We start from the raw sequence: 22,928 nt of genomic DNA, 5'->3' as shown, positions 1-22,928 counted from the left end.
CCCGCCAAGGGCCACCCCGGCCCGCCCCAGCCCCTGCTCCCAGGCCATGCCCTGCAGCGCCGCTGCGAAGCAGCCCCCGCCGCCGGGGCCGGCACCGGGCCCGCCTGTCCGCTGCTGCCCGACAAGAGCCTGCCCGGGATGAAGGGGAAGGAGCCGGTGGTCTATCCCTGGATGAAGAAGATCCATGTGAGCACGGGTGAGTTGCCCTTGCCAGGGGGAGGTGGGGATGCGCCTGCAGAGGAGGGAAGGGGGGAGGGTGCTCCCGGGACCGGGATGGGTCGTTGCGTGTGTGGCTTTTTTTTTTCCCTCCTTCTCCCTCCGCGTTTCCTAATAGTTAAAAAAAAAAAAATAAAAGAAAAAGAAAAAACAAGAAAATAAAGAAAGAAAAAAAAAGGAAAAAAATAGAAAAAAAAAAAAAGTGAGAAACCTTTTGTATCCGGGGTCCTTTATCAAAAGATTTACGAGACGCCAAACTGTTAGGGCAGTAATTATAGCCCCCATAAATTTAATTGCCCTGCAGTGGCTCTGGGCCATGTGTCTTTGAAGCTTTTCTTCTAACCCAAATGCCCATCACCATTTTTTATTGCTCCTCGATTGTCCTCACTGTCGATAGGCTGGGAAACAATTTTTCTTGCCGTTTATGTATCTTATGTGAACTCGATGTCAAGTTATTATATAATGATTATGTTCCATCCCTTTCCCTCTCCTTCTTTCCCCTCCGCGTGTGTATGTGTGTGCCTGTGTGTGCACGTTTCAGTCAATCCCAATTACAACGGAGGGGAGCCCAAGAGGTCTCGCACAGCCTACACCAGACAGCAGGTCCTGGAGCTGGAGAAGGAGTTTCACTTCAACCGCTACCTGACCAGAAGGCGACGCATTGAGATCGCACACACCCTCTGCCTCTCCGAGCGCCAGGTCAAAATCTGGTTCCAGAACAGGCGCATGAAGTGGAAGAAAGACCATAAACTGCCTAACACAAAGATGCGCTCCTCAAACCAGTCCACACTGAGCCAGCAGTCCAAAGCACAGACACAGGGCCACCCCCATTCGCTCGATGGGGCTACACCCAACGCAGCTGCGCTATAAATACGGTTTTTGGTTTGAGTCTTTTTGGTCTTTTTTTGTTTGGTTGGCATTTTTTTTGTCGTTGTTGTTGTTTTGTTGGGTTTTTTTTAATATATATATATTTACCTATCTATTGGGGTTTTCAAGCTGCCTCGAGGTAGAGGCTGGCCTTTTGGACCAAACTGTGTAAAACAAAACAGGAGCAGAAAAGGAAGATGAGACGTGTCCAAGAACGGGCACATGTTTAAACCAAAACCCGGACGATTGTCTACATTGTATATAGATAATGGTTCCATGCCCATCATTTTTTTCTATTTATGGAAACGCTCTCTTGCCCTCGGTGTAAGAGAGGGCTGGATGCTGTCATGGACGAATTCTCTGTACCTAAGACGGACTCTTTTTCTTTTTCTTTTTTTTTTCTTTTTCTTTTTCTTTCTTTTTTTTTTTTTAATTTTTTTTTTTTTTAGGGAACACGTTAAAAATAAAAAAAAAAACATTTAAAACAAAGCAAAGAGCTCGTGAGACACTTGTGTAAGGCATTGACTTGCATAGCGCTGTTTTGTGGTGTGTTCATGGATTTCTCTGTGCGTGCTTGTGTGTGTGATGGTGCACAGGCACGTATACACACACAGATCAACACGGGAGAGAGAACAAACACGTCCACAAGAGGTTAAAGACTTATGAAAAAGTCCCCTTACGCTGTCTAAAGGAAAATGTTTTATGTATCAAAGGTAACTTAACTGGTTTTAAGTGTAGCCCCCTCAGTAGCTGTGATCTATTAGTTTTTCTCCACATTCCCTATTGCATTTATTTAAAGAAATATTGCTATAAAGGCTGTTGCTGTCTTCATATTTGGCACCGTCTAAATAGTTTGGGTCCATGTACAATTTGTGGATTTTTGGTGTAATGTATAACAGTGCCAAATGCTAGTAATAAAGGTTATTCTGTACAAAAGAATTAAACGCTTGAAACACAAGTCCACTACGTGCTGTTTCATCCACCTTGTGCTTGACTGGTGTTGGCATCAGAAATGGAAAACAACAGTTTAATGCATTGTTTTGACTTGGATTCATCTTGTCAATAAGGTAATGGTTATTCTAAATGTGGTGAAAAACATCCTGACTCCTACTTGCCTGGCTGGGAAAAATTGCGTTGCAGGATGAGGAAAGGTCTTGCTTCATTGTATAGGTGAGTGGTGCTCTCTTTAGCTGACTTAGTCAGAATGAGTCTGACTCCACCGCTGGCCGTGCGACTGTTTTCAGCTGCCTGACAAGAGAAACTGTGCTTCTTCTGAGAGCCAATAAGCTCCCATGCAGTGATAATATTTAAAATCTTTAGCCAGTCGTGGTTTATTCATTCATTTTCTCCTGATTATGATTTCTTAGCTGACTAGCACTGTTTAAGGGGAATACTTGAGCGGTAATCTGAAGTTTCTTTTTAAGCTGCCTTTTCTGTTTCAATTTCCTTTTTTTTTTTTTTTTTGGTTTTAAGATTATTTCGAAATGTGTGGAGAAAGCCTTGGTAGACACATGAATTTGGATACAACTCACAAGGCTTTTTTGACTGAGATTGTCACAACTACCGTGGCAAAATGGGATTCAACTGGTTCCAGCTCAGGCCATGCATCTTTCTGCTTCCAGGCAGCTAAGGAGTTCAGGCAAAGCAGAGCTGCTAGCAGAGAGCCCTGCTTGGGGCTTTCACAACATGATCTCGCACTGAGCTGGGTAGGAAAAGTCTTGGAAAGGAGCTCCAGTATTAGTAAATCTTCCAGGGAAGACCTGAAGGCCAATACTTATTTATTTACTCACCCAAATACATACAAGATGGATTCTTGGAATCTTGTCTTCATATAAGTGAGGCTGCCAGGACTAAGAGCATCATCACCCCTGGTTGAGGTAGCACCAGGCTCCAAAGGTTGTGCCAGCATCCCTGCCTAGCCATGGAATAAGTACCATCCCAGAGAAAAATGTAACGTGCCACTGGCAGAACACGTTCAGCATCAGGGAGGTGGCAGTTGTAAACTCCCTCAGCAAACACGGCTGTCCCCATACCTGTCCAAGGAGCAGGCCTGAAAAGCGCATTTCTGCTCACACATTGCTGTTTCCTAAATCCTGAGTCGCCAATTGTCTCCTTATAAAGGGAAAAAATATATAGCTGTATGTGAGGTAACTACTATCTGCAAATGTGTAACTCTTCATTTGGTTTATTGCTTGAGAATCCCTTAATGTATTTAGAGCCAAAATTAGCACAACTGAGCAAAATTCCAGCTGAAACATATTAACTGGCAGTGCAGGATTTCTTTAGTGTGCAGCCTATGTGTATAAACCTGGTTTGCTCCCATTGTAAAGAGAAATGAAATCACGCTGCAAATAGCAATTTTAGCGAGAATCATTAATCACCTCCTACAATAAATACTTCTTTGTAATTCAACAGCGGTTCTGAAAGGCATTCTCTTGGAAAAGTCTGTGAAGACGCAAAGGATTTTCCTGGGGGAAAAAAAAAAGTGGTCATGTGTAAAGACACAGCATCTTGGCTGTCTGCTAAAAAAATGTACATTCTCTTGAATCTGGAGATTGAACTGCGGACTGCAAAATACCCCATGGCAGATTATCATCGCTTAAGGTAAATTCTTGTTCCCTCTCTTCCCTTTCTGCCCTGGTTGGGAGCAGAATGCTGCTCCCGGGCTGGGAGCCCTCTGCTCCCCGTCCAATACCTCCCATCTTTACAATAACTTCAAAAATTACATCGTCCTGTTTAAATTCTCGCATTGTGCTCCCTTTGCTAAGGCAACCAGGAGTTCACCGAGAGGACAAATTTTCTATCCCATTAATTGTTTTTTTTAGAGGAGCAGACTGACCCTTCAAACCCTTGACCTTTAAAGACAGTATTCTTTTTAATCCGGCACTTGGACCTAAATGTCTCTTCCCCCCTCCCTCCCTCTCTCTCTCGCTCTCCCGGTGTCTCTCACACACGGATTTATCTGCTCTGGCCACAAAGGCAAGCACAGCTCAAAACGTTGGAAGTGGAAGTGTGTCAATATTTCAAAGAAAGACCAAATCACCTCGGAGTCAATTTGCTGTCAGCAGGGAACGCCACTCGGTTAACCCCGGCACCCACCTCCCCTCCACCCACCAAGAAAAATACTCCTCTTCCAAGATCCCCCTCCTCGCTTCTCCTGCGAGCTCTTGCTATACCTGGTGTTTCATTACAGGAGGAGCTGAACTGTGACAAGCGCCTTGTGGTATTTAATAACCAGGGCCATCCTGCATCGGGGGATTACGCAATGCCAGGATTTTTTTTCAATTTTTTTTTTTTATTTTCTTTTTTTTTTTTTTTCCTCTCCTAGGGTGCTTGCAGTCCCAGGTCTTCTTGTCCTCTGTTTGTAAACGAGGAAGGGGTGGGGGGAGCCCTCACACAGGCGGAGATCCTGACGGGCTTGCAGCGGGGCTCCGGCTCTCCCCGGGCTCGCCCGCCGTTCCCGCGGCTCCGGCCGAGCCGGGCGGGCGGCGCGGCCGCGGGACCCCTCACGTCACGACCCCGAGGAGGCGGAGGCTCCGGCCGTGTCCGCAGCCTCCCGGCCTGGCCGGGCCGCGGCGGGGTGGGACCCCGGGCTGTCGCTCCAGGGCTGTCCCCTCCTGCGCGGTGCTGCGCGGGGGCACAAGCCCGGCCCACGCGGGTGCCGCTGGGCTCGGAGCTCCCCGCCTGGGCAGGGGAAGCTCCGCGGCCGCCTCCCTCCGGCCCCGGGCAGCCCCTGTGGCTCCGCCCGGGCCCCGGCCAGGCAGCACTCACCCGTGGAAGACGGCCCGTGCAGTGCCGCCCTGCCGCTCTCCCGTCCCCCTGCCAGCGGCGCAGAGCCCCCTCCCCGCTGCAGACAATGACGGTCTGGGTTCAACCGATTCATTTGGAGTTGGGGCGGGGGGGGGATGCGGAGGGGGTAAAGCGGACCCAGCTCGCTGTGCAGAACGGGACAAACCCGCGTTAATAATGCCCCAGAGCTCTCCCTGGAAATTGAGGAGCTGTCAGAGGCAGTAGAGATTACGGGACCCAAGTACGAGCATCCCTGCGCTCGCAGATAAAGGTGTTGCGTCTGTTCTGGGGGAGATATTGAAATTTTAATCTTTAGGGTCACGTGACTCATTAAATAATTAATGCAGATAGTCAGGAATGGATCTGTGGCCGTCAGTCCTCACTAGGAGTGATTCTCTCAGAAGTGAAACTCAACTCCTTATTACTGGAGTTTGTTTTTCTTTCTTTATTGTCCTTTTTTTCTTTCTTTCTTTTTTTTTTTCTCTTTTCCCTTTAAAAAACCCCACCTGATCTTGAAAGATTCTAAACTTCTTAAGCAAGCAATAGGGTCTGTGTTGGTAAGTAGGTAGTGTGTATTTCTAGCTTGATGACTTTAATTGTTTGTGCTTGCTTTGTCTGCTGAGCATTTGCTTAACAAATTTAATATTTAGAAATGTTAAATCTTTGTTTTAGCTGCCTTGTGGTCACATTACGGCTTTGGTGATTAAGTGTTACGGAGGCAAACACACTTGATAATGTTCTAATTCACGCTGTGGAAAGCTGGGTGCCACAGTGCAGGAGGACCTGCTTTGTTCAATTTTCCTGGCGTTAATAAATCACCGTCTCTTAATACATGGCCAAAAAAGCAATGGAAAGGCAGTGAGCATTGCAAAGGAAAAGTCATGGGCGAATTTCTCTATGACTCATTAGTCTGAACGATTTATGTACGAACTTAGAGTGCCGCAATGAATATTAGAGTTTGGGGTAACAACAAATAAAAAAAAAAAAAAAAAAGAAAGAAAAAAGTCATAGTTTTTGTAAAGTGCTTTATTGCTACTTAGCAACTCTTTAAAGAAACAGCATACTTTAAAGGACCGTGGCAGTGTAAAATATGGTAGCGTGACCTAATAGCTCCAAAATAAATAACAGAAAGTCGCTGGCACCATTTTCAGATACACGCTCCATATTTAACACGAGTGGGACAACCCAGTCACGACACGCTTGATCGATGATTATTGCTGTTTGTAACATGATTATTGATTAGGGATCAAAACGACTAAGGTACGACTTTGAGCCTAAAATGCCAGGGGGTTCCCCCTGTGCTGAAGCCGAGTGAAGGAAAGGTAGAGCTAAGAATAACCCCAGGAAGCAGCTCCCGGGCTCTGTTATTGCAGTTCAAACTTTCCATTTTCTTTTGTGTTTGCCAGTAGATTTTAACAGTCAGCGCTTGCAAATTTATGAGACAGCAATAAACAGTTTAGTAGGCTATTATTGCATGATTTTATGTAGACTGGAGTTCAACACCAAATTTAAAATTATTAGCGTAATTATGGAACTACTAAATTACCAAAGCAAAGTATCTGCTCGAAAAGTTCTCCCAAGACAGACTTAATATTTCCAGGACTCAGATAACACCCTTCAGCAAGAACGGTGTTATTTAATTATTAGCATTTACATTTACTCTCTATTGTAAGATGCGTTAGATGGGTTTTATTAGCAAGACTGAATACAGGGGTACATTATTATATGTGACAAATTCATATGTAAAAGTGATTCAGTAAGTAGCATGCAAATGACCTGACTATTCTCTTTTTGGGCTTAGCAATATTGTTTATTTTCGGGGAAAAGAAGCAGCCCAGTTTTGGGTTTTTTTTTTTTTTCCCTTCTGTCAATGGCTTTCAGTGATGTTGGTTTTTTCGTTTTTTTTTTTTTTTTTTTTTTTTTTTTTTCCTTTTTTTTTAAGCATTTGGGCCCGATCCCTCTTCGCTGAGGTCAATTGTTAGTCTCTTACTGAGCTTGTGGTGGCAGGATTGGGCCCCGGCTAACCGTTTGAATAAAAGCCCAACCACAATACGCCCCGCATTTAAACTGGAACCCTTTCCGAGTTTTATTCAGCAGAGATGAACACCACGACTTGTGTTTAATGTCTGTTCTTGATTAAATGATCCTAAACAAAGGTTTCCCAGAGGAAAATAAAGCAGACATTCATGTAACAAGAGTTAGGAATGACAATATTTCCAAACACTTGGAGACAGAAGGCATAGCTGTCTACGGGGAAAAAAAAAAAAAAATAAGGAAAAAAACCCAACCAAAACAACCGCACGCTTTTATTTCTCAGCTCCCCGTGCTCTTCACCCGGGTGGGAATCCACGCTCCTCGCGGGAGCCCGAGCCCGCTCCATCCCCGCCCGCCCCTCTCCGGGCTCTCCCAGCGCACCCGGCAAAGCATGTATTGCCAATGAAGGAGCAAAATACCTCCCCCTGCACTCCCCGGTAAGGCTCTGTTTGTTGCTTGTTTACAGGGAGCCCCGAAACGAAGCCGCTCGGCCGGGGCGGTGGAAGAAGCTGGGAGCGCCTCAGCCCAACCCTGCGCAGCTGGAGGAGGTAAGAGCCGGGCAGCGGCCGCTGCTTTTGCGCCGCTGGCAGCTGTAAGAATGCGATTTGCCTGGTACCTGCATGAAGAACAAGACTGCTGGAATGTGATTTTGTTGTTGTTGCGATAAATATTTAACCTAGCTGGGATTTTTTTCCTGGATTGGCTCTATTCATCTTCCGTGGGTGGTGAATGCGCGTGTCTGGGCAGACAAAGAAGTGTACGGGACCTGAGTGATCGCCATCCTTATAAAGGCATTGGGGACAGGAAGGATGCAAAGTCATCTGAAGAGCGAAAGAGTTAGAGAATTTCTTTGTCCGTTCTTAGCTCCTTCTGAAATCAAAGACACCAGGCGAGGGAGAGAGGGTTGGAGCCAGTTCGGTACTGAAAGGCTGTTTCTCGCGGCTTGTCTGTTCGCCTCCTCCTCGAGGAGTTCCGCAGCCAGTCCTGCAAACGAGAAGTGCATGTGGGAATGTTAGAAAACCTGATTTTTGTCTGCCTGCATACAACAGAATGGTTCGCGAATAAATTTCGTGTATTTGTCCGTCCTGGCCTGCTTTGCACTGAGTGGAGGTCGGTATCTGGTGGTTCGGAGTTGCTGAAGTCCTTGATGTGCTTGGTCCTCTGGCAGGAGAAAAGAAATGCTTTCCATAGTGACAATATTTTTTTATGCCGGCCGTCGAAAGGGGAGGATTACATAGAATTAGCTCAAATTCCTGCTAGATTTACCTGCTCCTTTTTGGATGTTGATGTACAATTAGTGTATTTTACTACCTTTTAAAACGGCCATAAATTACAGGACTACAAGGGTTCTTTGTGTTGGCTTAATGAGCTGCTTAAATCTTAACTACAAAAAGGCGCTGCAAATGTCTATTCACGCTTGTGTTCGGAAATTGAAAGCGAAAACACGGTACGAAGGAACCTTCCTCCGGTGGCATGTACCCACAGCATTGCGGGCAGAGATATTTGGGATTCCTTAACTGACCCAACACCGGCAGACTCAGCTGACTCTGAGCAGAACTCCTCTCACAAGGGCACAGTCGATAACGCTGCTCTTTTTATCTACTTGGGAATGATCAAAGACCAACTTTATCAGACGCACGGATGTAGGTAAACAGCTCTGCGTCCCAGCAGATTGCAAATCTTTCGAGGTAGCGAGGAAATAAGTACTTATATCGTACGGGTGATTCCCATTTCATCTCCACATGGGACTGATAGGCACACCTCTTACCAACTGGCATAAAAGTAAACTTGAAGCACAGTAAAAATTCTAATTCTATTGAAGGTAACTTTAAATAGCATTAATGCTAAGAGTGGCTATTAATGCCAGAACGGGCACAAAGGGTCTCCCTTAATGAAGGCACGTTATGAACTCAGATCTGTTTGTTGTTACTGAGTCTGGAATTTAAACTCAGCTCGAAGCCGTGTGTATAAAGCACAGAGAAATCAGTAGCACACCTACTGATAAGCTCCACATTTTTTCTGCTAGAAACAGTCTTTCGGGTCTCCAAATCATCAAGGTAATAAAACACAACGTTGAGTGTCCAGGAACAGGAACAAAGCAATAAATGGCGTGGCGAGGAAGTCTAGCGCCTTCGACTCGCAAGATCACTTGAATTTGCATCTGAAACCTCGTAATCACGCTACTAGAGCAAACAAAACTTTCTCCAAATTCGGCGAAAGGGAATAATTCTCAGCTGCAACTCAGGACAGCACAAAGTTAGGCAGACTCCCCCTTCTGCCTTCCCAAAGCACATTCTGTGAAAGGTATTCACACGTCAAGAAGTTACTTTTCTTAAGAATTAATTAGTTTCCCCACTATATACACCAAGTTAATTGTTAAACAGTAGTTTTAGGATTAACTTGACCATTAATACCAATAAAGATGTTCACAGAAACAGGGTTTTGAAGCCAATAGCCACAGCTAGCGTTAAGGCATTTCAGATGACTTATGATTGTGATTTATTGCTTTTGTAGTTTCTATTTGCTCAAGACTGTAACTTCTAAAGCCATCTTTCTACTTTTGACGCAAAGCAGTCGATAACTTTTTACAACAGCCCCAAGAAAGACTTGATTTGCTTTTTTTCAACATCTGCTCCATTCCCCATTAATTTCAGTTTCATTGTTGCAGAAGAACTTCTCTATGTGTTTCTTCTGTGGGATGTAAACGCACCAAATTTAAAAGAGCCGTGAATCCATCTGAAGCAAATATCGGTCTTGGTGTACTATAAGTATGAGTGCTGTGGAGTTACCAGGAATGCTGATAGAGATTCGGGCATGTCGAGTGTGCCTGATGTCCCCTCTTTTTTCAAAAAAATCTGCAGCTTTTATTTCAGTTCCTAGTCAGCGATAATATATGTATACCCTGGTACTAGCTTAGTCACTTCCATGTGAAAAATTGCAAAGTTTTCTCCTGCTGTAACGTCATGCTGACTTTGTTGCAATGCCACTACTGTACACTGTTACGAATGGGTTTACATTCCAGTGGCCCATTTTTACAATCCAGGCAAGAGTATAATAAGGCTTGTCCATAACACTGAAATTCATCTTTAAAAAGAAAACTCCTTACATTCTTTTCAATGAAGTGTAGGTGAAACTGTAAGAGGGGATATGTAGTTAGCTTCTTAGAGCTCCTGGGAGATGGTGATTTAGGCAAGGATGTATACATGATGATGCACAATGCTGGAGTCACAGAACTGAGCCAGGAGCACGTTAAAAGCGTGAACTATCTGGTTTACTGTGACTCCTTCCAGAAAAGTTGTGTGAGTGGAGGGGTTTTTTTTTGTTTGTTTAGCTTATTGTGTCAATAGCACAAGTTAAACAGTGTTTCAGGGAAGATGTGATGGGTTCACACACAGGCGACGCAGCCTGGCCCAGGGGCCACATACAACTTTGCTTTTTTCCTTTTTTTCTTAATTTTTTCCCCTTAGGCAAAGAACTCCCCCCTCCCCAATTTTTTTTTTTTTTTCCCCAGCGTTAGAAACCTATAATTTTGTGCATCACTCAAACTAGCTGTATAGGAAATGCGTAAGCACAGGTTTAACAGCAAGGTCCCAAAAGATTTTGCAAAAATCAGAAGCACGCCAGTGAAGAAAGGTGTATTCTTCACAGTGTGTTACGAGGACAAAAATCAACTAGCCTCTTAGAAGAGACTCTTTTTTGCCTTTGTCAGGTAATTACAGGTCTTTTTAGTTTCTACAGGAGCCCTGATGTAGCGTGTGGGAGTTGAGCAAGCCCTGTACAATGGCAGGGTAGAGGGAGCTGGGGGTGGGGGGACGGCTGGTAATCGTCCCGTTTAGAAGGGGGCTGGAAATAATAGCATTAAGATTTGGGCTTTCTTCTGGGCTCGCAGACGACATGCGACGTGGAGCAGAGTGGCGGGCCTGGGGAACCAACGCCGGTTAATTAGGCTAAGTATCGAAGAGCAGCGTTATAAGAATTCCTCTTACCTTCCAGTGGGTTTTGTGTAAAGAAATATTGGTGTGGGAGGAAAGAGAATCAGACCAATCTCCCCCCATAGTCATCTGCATCTCTTAGATTTTTTTTCCCCCCTCCCTTAAAACTCTTCTTTAACATATTGGGTTAAGGCTTTAAAAAGCGAAGGCTCGTGCTAAGAAACCCTGTTCCTTCAATGATTCCCTATTTCAAATAAAAGGATTTAAGTTGACGTATGACCACGTGAGCACATAATACAGCGCATTATTGTGGCATTTGGAGTGGAGACCCGGTCTGGCTCCGTCTGCGATTACGCTTTTCCAGTTTCTGTTCAGAGCAAGCACTGCTTTCTATTATTTTTTTTTTTCTCCTGCCCCCATCACCGTCCCCACAAGAGCTGGCCATTTCGCTGACAGCTTTCGTTCCTTATGGAAAGGTTATTGTCGAGCCGAGAGGACGAAATGCTTCGTTAGAAAGGATGGATTTTATTTTAAGGTATTTCCGTTGATTGTTCATTTATGTGGTGAGTTATTGCTGTTCGAGGCAAAGGTCAGTAGCAGAGGCTGGAATGAGTGCGTGTGTGTGCGTGCGGGTGTGTGTGCACCCGGAGCCAGGCTGCTTCCCCCTTTGTTTCAATTTGCTGTGGTAAATATTCAACTCTACCCTTGCAGCGAGCAGAGCAGGCAGAGTTTGCTTCTTTATTTATTTTTCTCCATAGAGATCCCACACTGCTGTTGATGGCCAGCTGCCTCCGCTACAGCCCCTCGATTGCCATTTTAACATTATTTATGACCGGCTAGAGATGGGAAGCCTCTTTTACTGTCGTGTTTGAATATTTCCCCCCTTCATTTTATTCTATTATTTTATTTGTGTGTTTGTGTGTTTATTTATTTACGTATTTGGGCAAGCCGGAGAAAACGATGTGGGGGGTGTGTGATGCTCCTCGGTCGGGGTCGTGCTCGAGTGTGCGGCGGTGGTTGTTGTTTTATGGGTGTTTGTTCGGCCGCTGCCGCTCCGTAAATCGATGACTGTGCGATCGTGCTGCCATTTTATTTATGATGCTTTAGTGGTACTTTGTTTATTGTGCGAGTAGCGCTGCATGAGTGCTCAGCTCCATGGCAAAGCTTCCCCTTCCCAAATGAGCCAAGGCGCTCCTCTTTATTTCTCCGCGGTGAGAAGGAGCTGAACCAAGAGCCAGGCACGGCTCCTAACAATAAATCAGCCTTGAAAATGTGGAGGTTTATTCTGCTTCTCTGAATGGGCATCTGGAAAGAGAGAATAAAAAGGAGAGGAGTGGAAAGTATCTTCTAGGAGAACTTACACTAGCTCTAAATTAATATCCATGCCCTTGCTTACAGAAATATAGATATATCCATATATATAAATATGTAAGTATTTGCGTATACTTATCAATATGAATGCGGAGATATAAAATCAATTTAAAATGACAAAAATTAAAGATCGCTTGGCTATCCAAAGAGGGCAAAACGCTAAATGAAACCCTATTTCCCCGGTGTGCTCCGGCTTTGGGAAAGGTTGGAGCCCTGGGACTCGCTTTCCTCCAGCTCTCTCCATGCCTCTCGTTTATTCCTGTTGAGCCATTTTGTGTTCATTTACGATCTGTTTGTAATTGCTCATCTTCTAAGGGGTCAGAAAGAGAGGGAGAAAAGTGAACGATGACAAAAACTCCAGTGAGAGCACAACAACAGAAAAAGGTTATTTCCACTCGGAGCTATTTGCGGCCGTTCTGCAGAGACCTTCAGAGTGATGTTTGGGATGTTATCACGTTTTCCTGCTCTTTAAAGCGGCTCTCGAAGCAGAATCGACCCCAAAAATTATTTCCCCTTATCGCCACACTGAAGCACGGTGCCTCTTTCTTCAGCAAGGGAAGGAGAGCTCTTTTGCTCCCATCTGTGTGTCTTAAAGCAAAGATTGGCGTTGCCGTATTTTGAAATGGGCCAAAATGTGCCTCAAAAATAAAATCCAGGCTTTAATTGCAGCTAAATTACTTGGCAGCCTTTTCTCTGATTTATGACCCAGTTTGGCTGCATATTGACCCAGTTAAAACACTCATAAATAATATAGTCCTGCTCTAGAGTAAAAGAAAGCAAGAATAGTTCTGGAGGAAAGGGGGATTTCGGCGAGTTGTGTAAATAACTTCAGTCTGTTGAGAAAATACCAAAGAGTGCGTTGCCTCTCTAGTGTTAGAAAATATAAACAACAATTTAGACTGACCACGGCTTTCTTCGTTTGTCCAGTCCTTCTGTAATTCAGCTGATATCCTCTTCTAACTCTCTAACGACTTGGACAGGCACCACTTTCAGAACTGTCCCCCTTCTCCCTCAACTCTCTGCCTTGCTATTTCGTCTGTAAGAGATCCCCCAGAACCAGCCCTGAATTATGGTGCTGCCTGCTTCCATTTCGGGGCATCCAAGGACAAGGCGCTTTACAGGCATTATTTTATTCGGAAAATAGTAATTCGGGGGAGGTGGGGGGAGGGACAGGAGGGAGTACCACAGAGTGGGACTCTTCGGGGAGAAAAGGCAGGTCATTTCTGACTCAGAAATCAACCCCAAACACTGCCCGTCCCTCCCCGAGCTGAGCCCTATGTTTCTCCGCGGAATGGAGCAGAAAGAAAATATTCGGCCTCTGGGAGGGAAAGACAGATAAAAGCAGCGGGGATCTGTGCGTTGGGACACTTATCCCGACATCATAGGAGACATAAAAAAAAATAATCATCTTCTCATGTTTAAAATTACCTCTTTGGGGAGAGAGGGGGCGTGGGGAAACGGGACTAATTGGAGAAATCTCGCAAAATACTCTTTGCAGGCAGTAAGATGAATGGAAGAAACACTTCCATATTCCTATGAACCACTCCGGTTCTCACGATTAAAGTCCTTACATATCCTTTCATTTTTAAAAAAACCTCCCCCCGCTTCCCGTTCCCCGCTCTTAAATACAGACATTTAGTCAGAATATCCCGCTGGAGATGGCTCCCAAGTTGAAACGCGCTCCTAGGAAAAACTCGGCCGGCTTTCGGCGGGGCCCCCCAAACAGGGAGGCTCCCCGGTGTCCGCAGGTTTCGGCAGTCCCCATCTTTTCTCTCCCTGTCCAAATCCTCCTCGCCAGTCCGGGGGGCTCCGTCGGGGCGCAGCGCTGCCTCTGAGTATTTGGCCGGGCAAGTGGGCGAATGGCAGATCAGCAGTTTCAGAAGAAAGTGTGGGGTTGATTATTGACTAAAAAGACTTTTTTTTTTTTTTTTTTCTTCCAAAGCAACATTCACAGGATTGTTTGAAGCAAAACGCATACGAAGGATTTTTGCCTCTTCTCTCCTCCTACGCTGGCCGCTTCCCCTTTCATGTGGTGCCTTCTCACTTATGCCATAAGGAGCAAGTGTTTTCTGTTTTAGTGCTCTGTTTACAGCTTTGGTGCACGAAGTCATAAATCTTGCATAGCCATAAATGACAAAAACCATTGGTATGCGTAAGAGGCCACCCCAGCCTTATAGTGCTTTTTATTTCTCGCTTCCCCCTCGCTTTGTTTGTGTTTAAAGATGACGCTGGGTTCCCTCGTGCTTTAAACGGACTAGTTATATTTATAATGCCTTAATTAACGAAGTAACGTCAAGTTTACACCTAGATTTTATTCGCAGGCTCCTCTTAATGCACGGAGCCCAGAACCCCGTTACCGTCTGCCACACGGGCAGGATCTGGAACTTTGTTTAAGTTATCGTTTGCACGGTCACCGCCGTGTTTCTGTGGCAGGAAACTGGGGGGGACAGCAGCACCCCCAAACCCCGCGGCGCGGGGGAAAGAGGCGGTGCCGCTGGAAGCGGGCGAGGGCGAGCTGCGAGGCTCCGGGCCCGCATCCACGCGAGGCTCCCTCCCACGAGTCCCCACGGGGTGCTGCGGGCACCCCGAGCCGTCTGTGCAGCACATGTGCGTGCGTGAGCGCCTCTGTGCCCGTCCCGAGAGCTGGGGATATTTCAGGGGGGCAGGGGGGTGTCTGTGCGTACATCTGTGTGTGTGTGCGTTCACGCATGCATGAGTTAATAATTAGTAACTCTAATGATTTCCAGCGTGGCTCTGAAAGCATTGCCCAGAGCGGGGATCCTGGTGGGCTTCGGTTGGCTCTCCGGGCTTTGCTCCCCTCCCCGGGACTCAGCCGGGGCTGTGCGGGGCTCCCGGCCGTGGGGAGCGGTAGAGGGGCTATTCTGCAGCTGCCCCCCAAGCCCACCGGTAAGAGGGACAAACTCAAAGCCCCACAGCAGCACCCTGGAGGCTGGTGAGAGCGACCCTTTGTGAGCGCCGTTTGTCTTCATTAGCATAATTTTCCTGGACTTCGGTGACGCCCGGGTGCGGGGGGGCCGCACTCCTTCACTGCCGTGCTCCTGCGCTCCCTCCCCAGCCCCCACCCTGCCCCATGCTTCCCCAGGCGGCCGCCTTTCTTTCTTCCTTCTTTTTTTTTTTTTTTTTTTATATTTTCCTTTTTTTTCCCACTCTAACTCCCCCCCCGCCCCCCCTCCTCCTTCCCTCTCTCTCCTTTCCCTTCCCAGAGCAGCCCTGGGAAACATCTCCGTCCTCCGTGGCCCGCACAGGGGGAGCCCGGTACGCCGGGGACCGGCTCGGGGTGGGGTGCGCAGCCTGAAGCGTCAGGGGAGAGGGGTAGGCGGGTGTGAGGAGCAGCCGACCCCATCCCGTGCGGGGCAGGACTCGCCCCTCCCGGCCGGGGGGTGCCGGCTGCGGATGAGCTGAGCCCTGAGCCGGTGCCCACCCCGCGGCCACAGGGATCGAGTTGGGGCAGACAGCCCCTGCTCTCTGGCTTGTGTCGCCTCCAAAAAAAAAAAAAAAAAAAAAAAGAGAGAGAGAGAGAGAGAGAGAGAGAGCGAGCATGCTGGCTTCCGCCTCAGTCGTCAGAAGTTAAGGTAAGCAGGCCACAAATACGCTGCTATCAGTCGTGAATGGCGGAGTTTATGTCCCAGTGATTTATGACCGTAGACTTAAATGTCGGTTCAAGAAGAGTTCACAAGCTGGGGCTTCCTTCCAGGCAGTGACTGATACCCTTACACTTCGTGTTCAGGCAGCTCTCTCTCCTCTCTTCCCCCCACCCCCCACCTTCCCTCAACTTTGTCTTTATCTTTCAGGAAATCTTTCAGGGGGGCTGCCTGTTTTTTCGTCCTAGAGTTAGATTTTGGGGCTCGGTTGGGAGTTACAGGGTAAAGATCTGATGTGCTTGGGAAGGGGGGAAGCGCAAGGAAGGAGAGAGCTGAAGTGGGGAGTGAGGGAAACCAAGGGGACTTGCTTCCTCAAGCAACTTTCATCTGCTGTTTCTGGGCTGTCTGGGTGGGGGGGGAGAAGTTGGTAAAGTGCAGAGCCGTGTATTGCACAAACCGAGATGGAGCCGATAAAACAGGCATTGGAAAGATTGGGGGCCCGTTTGTGTTTGTAAGACCTGCCTTTTTGTCTTCGAAGGGGAGAGGAGAGCTCTTCCCATCCCAGGCACCGGCTGGGGTGGTAAATGCACCTCCTCTCCCCTTTCCCGTTAGGACGCTGTCGTGGTCGTTGTCGCTCTTAATCCCGCTATTCCCACTTTCTCCTGGAATGACCGGGAGCTCCTCAGGTTACCCCCGCTTCTCTATAACTTTGTAGGAAGTGATTAACTTGGCGAACCCAAACTCGGGATCTGATTTTTTTTTTTTTTTTTTTTTACTTGCTGGCAGACGGCCGAAGCTCCAATAATATTTTTCCTTCCAAGTAAAGTTGCCTATTGTCTGCAGGCCGGCAGCTACGGGAGCAGCGCACCCCGCATCCCCGCTCCGTGCTGCGCGTCCTGCCAGCGCCACAAAACTTCGCAGCGGCCGAAGGAAGGTGAAATATTTGGTGTTGCGGTCATGAAAGGCGGGTGCCTTTGTGAAATCACCGCTGGCTGATTGTTTCCTCCTTCTCCTTTGCTAGTGGTGTCTATGGTCTCCCTTTCAAAGGAATTGAGAAAAATCACACCAGGCCTCGATAGCACAGGGAAGGAGAGGCGAGGAGCTGGAAATTGTGTATAAGCCTCAGATCTCCATCGGCTTATTAGCTTAATAGCATCCAAAGAGCTTGATTAGTGCAATAACAGGGTAACCGCCCTGCTGTAGGTGTGTTACCTTCATTTTGTTACGATCTAACAAAGGGAATACTGTTTTCTAAGAACTTGTATAACTTGAAAGGCGTAGAATGAGCTCGTTTGGTGCTTGTGTTGTGTAAGGCTTTTCGCCCCTAAGCATTTGTCCTTGTTAGGTGTTTTTAGGGGGGAAATATCCAGCTGCTTAAGTACAGGGAAAGTGGTAAAAGGAAAGAGGCTCTTCTGATCTGAAAGACGTGGTTATTTGCCAGCAAGGGGTTAGGGGGACGGTGAGGAACACACTTCAGTTTCTGAGAACAATATGAGTGCGTGTGGAAACACCTCCTAGATCGGAGGTTATACACAGGTCTCCTCTCTCATTAATACGGGCGATTTTTTAATTGGTTATTTTCAGGCAGGTGACGAGTAGATTATAATTGGGGGGGGGGGGGGTTGGGGGGAAGAAAAGAGGATGGGGGACCAAAAAAAAAAAAAAAAAAGAAGTGGGGGGAAGGGATTTGCCCGGGCAGGAGAAGCATTCTCTGAGTTTGTGTCCACCCTCTCCCCAGCCAAGTGACCCTCATACATCAAATTACATAGCAGTTTCCAAGACAGAACCTATTATCGCTAAGTTGGAAGGAAAGTTCAAGCCGTGGTCATGGAGATGAACGCTGGTTTTTCAGGTTTCTGGTGTGTTTTTTTCCCCCAATCCATCATGTTTTAACAGGTAGGATCTGGCTGATTCCATGAAAAGTTATTGTCTTAAAAATAACTGCTGAAAAAACCAAACCATCGACCGCCCCTGCTGGCCTCGCTGAAGGGTCTTTGCACAGCGCCGGGGGCAGTTGAGGCTCCAGACCCACTCGCAAGTGGGAGGCAGGCTCGGGGGCTCTGTGGAGCGGCTCCAGCCACGCTCCAGGATCGAGAGGAGCCGCTGTGAGCAGCGGGCGGGGCTCACCCGGGCAGAAACCACCGCTGCCAGGGTGCGTGACCTAGGCGGCTCGGGGTGGTGTGCGGGCACAGAGGGGAGAAGGTGCTGGCTTCGTTTATTTTCCTATCGAGCATTTCATAGACAAGCCAAGATCCATCACTTGGGTTCGGGGTGTTTAAATATCTCTGCCTAGCAAACCTTTCCACCCCGCTCCTGCCCCCTGACACACGTAGACAAGAACCATCTCATATATTTCTTTGAAGTTGTATGAAGAGCCATAACCAGGAGAGAAAGGCTAAAAATAAAATGACGCTGGGTAAAGGAGAGGGTTTGATCTTAGAGTTGGACTGAGGTAATAGCCCAGCCCCTTTGCATTACCGATTCCTCGATCACCCTTATCTCAGAGACCGGTATTAAAACAGCCTCTTGGTGATAAACGATCAACCCGCCTGCTCTGCTCCTTAGGAAGAAAGAAATATTAAAAAAAAACAAACCTAGAAAGCCTCTATCCCGATGCAGCAAAGCACATATTTGTAGCTGCCAGTAAATCCAGGCAGCTTTTATATCGAAATGCTCCACGCCTGAGGCCAAGTCATGCTGCTAAATATTGCTGACCACTTTTTCTTTTATGGCTTTCATGTCACTTAGCTATTGAAAGTAAGATGGATTTGTACCATTTCTTCACCCTGCTCTGCTCTCCCCACACCCCAGGTCTGCCCGGAGAGGCCATTGGAGGAAGAGCGCCACGTGACAGAGGGGTGCCAATGTTATTCTCCAAGGGTGTCAAGACCCTGTCAGTTTGCGAAATAAATATTGGGAAACAACGAAATGCAAAAAGCGACCTACTACGACAGCTCTGCAATCTATGGTGCCTACCCCTACCAAGGAGCAAATGGTTTCACTTATAATGCGAGTCAGCAGCAATATCCTCCATCTTCATCACTTGTGGAAACTGAGTACCATCGCCCCGCGTGCTCCCTCCAGTCCCCTGGCAGCTCTGTGTCCCACCACAAGGCCAATGACATCAGTGAGAGTTGCATGAGGACCCTCCCCAGCCAGACTCTCCAGCCCCCCAGCCTCAGTGACCCACAGGCTCCACCGCAACAGCCTCCAGCCCAGCAGTCACAACCTCCACCTCCGTCCTCCACCTCACCATCTCAAAATGCCAGCAGCAACCCTGCCCCGGCCAACCCTACCAAGAGCCCAGCTCTTAACTCACCCACCGTTTCCAAACAGATATTCCCATGGATGAAGGAGTCTCGGCAAAACACAAAGCAGAAAAACAGCAGTTCCAGTTCAGGTATGAAACATGCTCCCCCTCTCCCTGGGTATTCCTGGGCTGACTTTGCATCTGGTGGGGAGGAGGGCTGTCTTACCCACCTTCACTTCAGGGAGGGGAGGGTGGGGGTTTTTTTACCCTCTGAGCTGACCCCATGAAACTTTTGGAAAGGGCATGGCATCACTCAGCTTATTCACTGAGGGGAGCTAAGTGAAAAAAAAAAACCATACAAAACTTTCCCAGCCTTGCAGAATGGGTCTGAACTGACTTTGCTTCCTAGTGGCAGAACCACTTGTGCCCTCCAGCATCTATCACATTTCTTAGGTAATCCCCCCTTCAGTAAATCATGTCAGAGTGGAGCAGCCCAGGCCTTAAGCCAGAGGCTTGTCCCGAGTACTTTGTTGGCATGGTGCTGTTAGATTAATAAGACAGTGACCTATCTCTGCTGAAGTGTAACGGGAATAAAATAGCTCATAATCATGTGCAGGCAGGATCAATGCCCTGTGTGCAGTCAGAACCTATTCCTATTTTAATAAGCTGATTGGCAAAGTTACAAGCCTGGTAAACAAAAATCATTCTGGAGTGCTATAAACTTCAGCCCATAAAATGTTATTTGAGGGATGGAAGTGTATATCAAGGCTTTTATTACTCAAGGAAACCCAAACTGATAACACCAGTACTAGCTCCAAAGCTCAGAAGTCAGGCTTATTCTGACTTCTTTTTTGCTTAAATGTTCCTTGGAAATAGAGTTCAAAACTTTGGCAAATATTTTGCCAGTCTGCTTTTTAAAGCTGTGGTAACACTGCTGCTTACAGCCTTCCATATAATGTATTTATTTTATTAAAAAGCAGCAATATTTAAATGTATCTCTATACCTATATGCAAGCCTAGATACTGGATGTTCTTCTTTATATATATTATACTTCCCAATCACTACCACATGCTCATGCTATAAAACAGACATGATAAAAAAATCCTCTATACTGACAATTCTATATTTATATGTTAAAATTTTCTATTGTAGATAGCTAACTTTCAGGCATTTGTAGCTGATCTATATCGATATATAGATATATATATACAGGTTTGCAGAAAAAAAAGGGCTTTAAGTCTTTACAGCAATGGAGAACAGCTAGTTCTTGAAGACCCTGATCCCACTCTGTCAGCAGAGCCACTGGCTCACTTTCAGAGTTTCTAAACCTCACTGTGTTTCCCTGGACCTTCCTTGCACCTCTTTACCAAACTCAAGATATGTTGCATGCTGTCATTCTTAAGGGAAGCAAGTGTAGTCGTATAGTGACACGAGTTAGGTGAAGGAACTCTTTTGAGGCTTGGGGCTTGGTGCAGCTGAGCTCATGCCATGGGGGAGTACACGTTGCATGCATGGGCATCCATCTTCACTTTGGGAGCTGGACTCTCCATGTGCTGGTGTTGCTGGCCATTTTCTCATGTTGCCGTGTGTAGGTTCACCATGCTGATTGTGTTCTTTGTGTGATTTACATAGGTGAGAGTTGTGCTGGTGATAAAAGCCCTCCAGGGCAAGCCTCCTCTAAGCGAGCCCGTACAGCTTACACAAGTGCCCAGCTGGTAGAACTGGAAAAGGAGTTCCACTTCAATAGGTACCTTTGCAGGCCACGAAGGGTAGAAATGGCTAATTTGCTCAATCTCACAGAAAGACAGATCAAAATCTGGTTTCAAAACCGCAGAATGAAATACAAAAAGGATCAAAAGGGAAAGGGTATGATGACCTCTTCAGGAGGACAGTCCCCAAGCAGAAGCCCCGTCCCTCCAGCTGCTGGGGGATACCTAAACTCTATGCATTCTTTAGTAAACAGTGTTCCCTATGAGCCCCAGTCGCCTCCACCATTTAACAAGCCTCATCAAAACACCTATGGCATCCCTGCATCGTATACTGCTCCTCTTAATAATTGCCCACCTCCTCAAAAGAGATACACGGGCACAGCAGCTGTGACACCTGAATATGATACTCATCCTCTTCAAGGCAACGGTTATGGGAATCCACATATACAGGGAAGCCCCGTCTATGTAGGGGGCAACTACGTGGAGACCATGACCAATTCTGGGCCTTCCATCTTTGGTCTAACTCATCTCCCTCATCCTCCCTCTGCCAACATGGACTACAGCGGGGCTGGGCCAATGGCCAACAATCACCACCATGGACCTTGTGATCCGCATCCAACATACACAGACCTTACCGCTCACCATCCTTCTCAGGGAAGAATTCAGGAAGCGCCCAAACTCACTCATCTGTAAGAGACAGGAGACACTAAGAGGAACACCAAGCCCCCAAGTTTTGGAAAGTACTCATCCCTTCCCTTCTCTCTCCTCCCCCCAACATGTGCCCTCCCCTTCCCTTCTCGTTTCTTTTGTTCGTTTTGGTTTGTTTTGTTTCCTTTCGTAAAAGCGTTTTCTAGTTTATGTGACGTAGCAATATTTGTTGCTTGAATTGCTCTATAGTTTCACTAGTGGATATTTATCTTCTTGAACTGTAGCCTTGTGTCTCACTTTGGGAGTATGCAGAGGCTTTATACTTTACCTTCTACACTTTTATCAAAACAGGGTATATGAACAAATTTTCTATAAAAGGAATTCTTAAATGTGAATTTGTTCGTACATGATTGATCCCACGGGGAAGCAATTTTTTTTATTGCACTTCTTTTAAATAGCAAGAAAGACATCAAAAGCGCTTGGACAGGGACTTCCTGGACAATTATTGATACGTGTAAGTCTTTCAATGTGTGTATGCTGGTGAACATTCAGATTTATTTATATTTTTTTTTCGCAAACATTGAATAATCTAAGTGTTTAAAATTTTATTTATCCCCATTTGTTCATATTTATATATATATAAAATATCTGTACCCTGAATATTCAGGAGGCCATATATTAGATGGCATATCGGCACGTGTTAGAATTATCATTTGAAAGGAACCTATTAACTCCTTTTATTAAAAATAGTGATAATAATGATGATGACGATGCAATAAAATCTGGGAAAAAAGATCGCCGTTTGAATACTTTATGCTTGTAACATCCAGCTAGGCAAAAAGTGTGTGAAGCTGAAAAGGCTAGATTTGTTTTGAAAGTTATACATTCCTTGCTGCTCACGTTCTGGAAAAAAAAAAATAAAGTTTTTATTCTGAATAATAAAGAGTTAAGAATATGTTCTTTGCAGCGCAGGGGAATGGAGAGCCCTTCGTGACGTGGGGAGCTAGGAAACTCGTCTGTAAACTTACACGAGGATCTGCTCACCCGAAGGGCCCCGAGACGCCTTTTCAGCATTTCATAGGCAGGGAGAGAGATTTTCCTTTCCCCCCCCCCCCCCTCCTTTTTTTTTTTTTTTTTTCTTCCCTTTCTTCCAGCAGGGTTTCAGGGCCCGCGGCCGCCGCCTCCTCCCGCACCCGCTGCGCGGTGCCCGGCGGGCGCGGATCTCCCCCTCCCCGTGGGCTCCGCTGGGGGATCGGCCGCGGAGCAGCGCCGGGGGTGTGTGTGTGTGTGTGCGTGTGTGTATGTGTGCCTGTACAAGGGTGTGTAGGAAGCACAGGCACCGGAGCGCAGCATAAAGCCCCGCGTGGGTGCGGGCTCGGAGGGGTCTCCTGGTCCTTGGGCTGGAGCCCCGAGCCGGGCGGCCGAGGCTGCGGAACCCCGCCAGCACCGGGGAGCAGGGTGGGGAGAGCAGGATCTGCCTGAACCGCCAGTGCGCTGGGGGGTGGATGT

The 22,928-nt window shown here is 46.8% G+C and overlaps 2 protein-coding genes and 1 long non-coding RNA gene across 3 annotated transcripts in view; 2 read left to right on the top strand and 1 right to left on the bottom strand.

Moving 5' to 3' along the window:
• Nucleotides 1-2,118, top strand: HOXA4 (homeobox A4; the record flags this gene model as incomplete). Its single annotated transcript, XM_015651929.1, has 2 exons — nucleotides 1-196; nucleotides 758-2,118. Coding segments are annotated over 2 exons (525 nt in total), but the record flags the coding sequence as incomplete, so codon positions are not given.
• The window catches only part of HOXA3 (homeobox A3), a 45,584-nt gene extending 23,050 nt beyond the window's left edge, over nucleotides 1-22,534 (top strand). The window contains exons 3-6 of the mRNA XM_033511889.1: nucleotides 3,499-3,687; nucleotides 7,373-7,454; nucleotides 18,623-19,211; nucleotides 20,695-22,534. Coding sequence (XP_033367780.1) covers nucleotides 18,740-19,211; nucleotides 20,695-21,464 — 1,242 coding nt within the window. The 5' untranslated portion in view covers nucleotides 3,499-3,687; nucleotides 7,373-7,454; nucleotides 18,623-18,739 and the 3' untranslated portion in view covers nucleotides 21,465-22,534. The remainder of the gene's footprint in view (nucleotides 1-3,498; nucleotides 3,688-7,372; nucleotides 7,455-18,622; nucleotides 19,212-20,694) is intronic.
• LOC107199888 lies at nucleotides 11,235-14,518 on the bottom strand. The gene is made up of 2 exons (XR_001519346.3): nucleotides 13,843-14,518; nucleotides 11,235-12,143 (listed from the first exon to the last, which is right to left on the bottom strand). It is a non-coding gene; the product is annotated as an uncharacterized LOC107199888 (long non-coding RNA).
• Nucleotides 22,535-22,928: the final 394 nt, after the last annotated feature.

The sequence above is a fragment of the Parus major genome, chromosome 2 (genome assembly GCF_001522545.3).
Source record: "Parus major isolate Abel chromosome 2, Parus_major1.1, whole genome shotgun sequence".
Taxonomy (NCBI): domain Eukaryota; kingdom Metazoa; phylum Chordata; class Aves; order Passeriformes; family Paridae; genus Parus; species Parus major.
The sequence above is the reverse complement of the archived record's forward strand: the minus strand, read 5'-3'. Positions and strand labels throughout refer to the sequence as shown.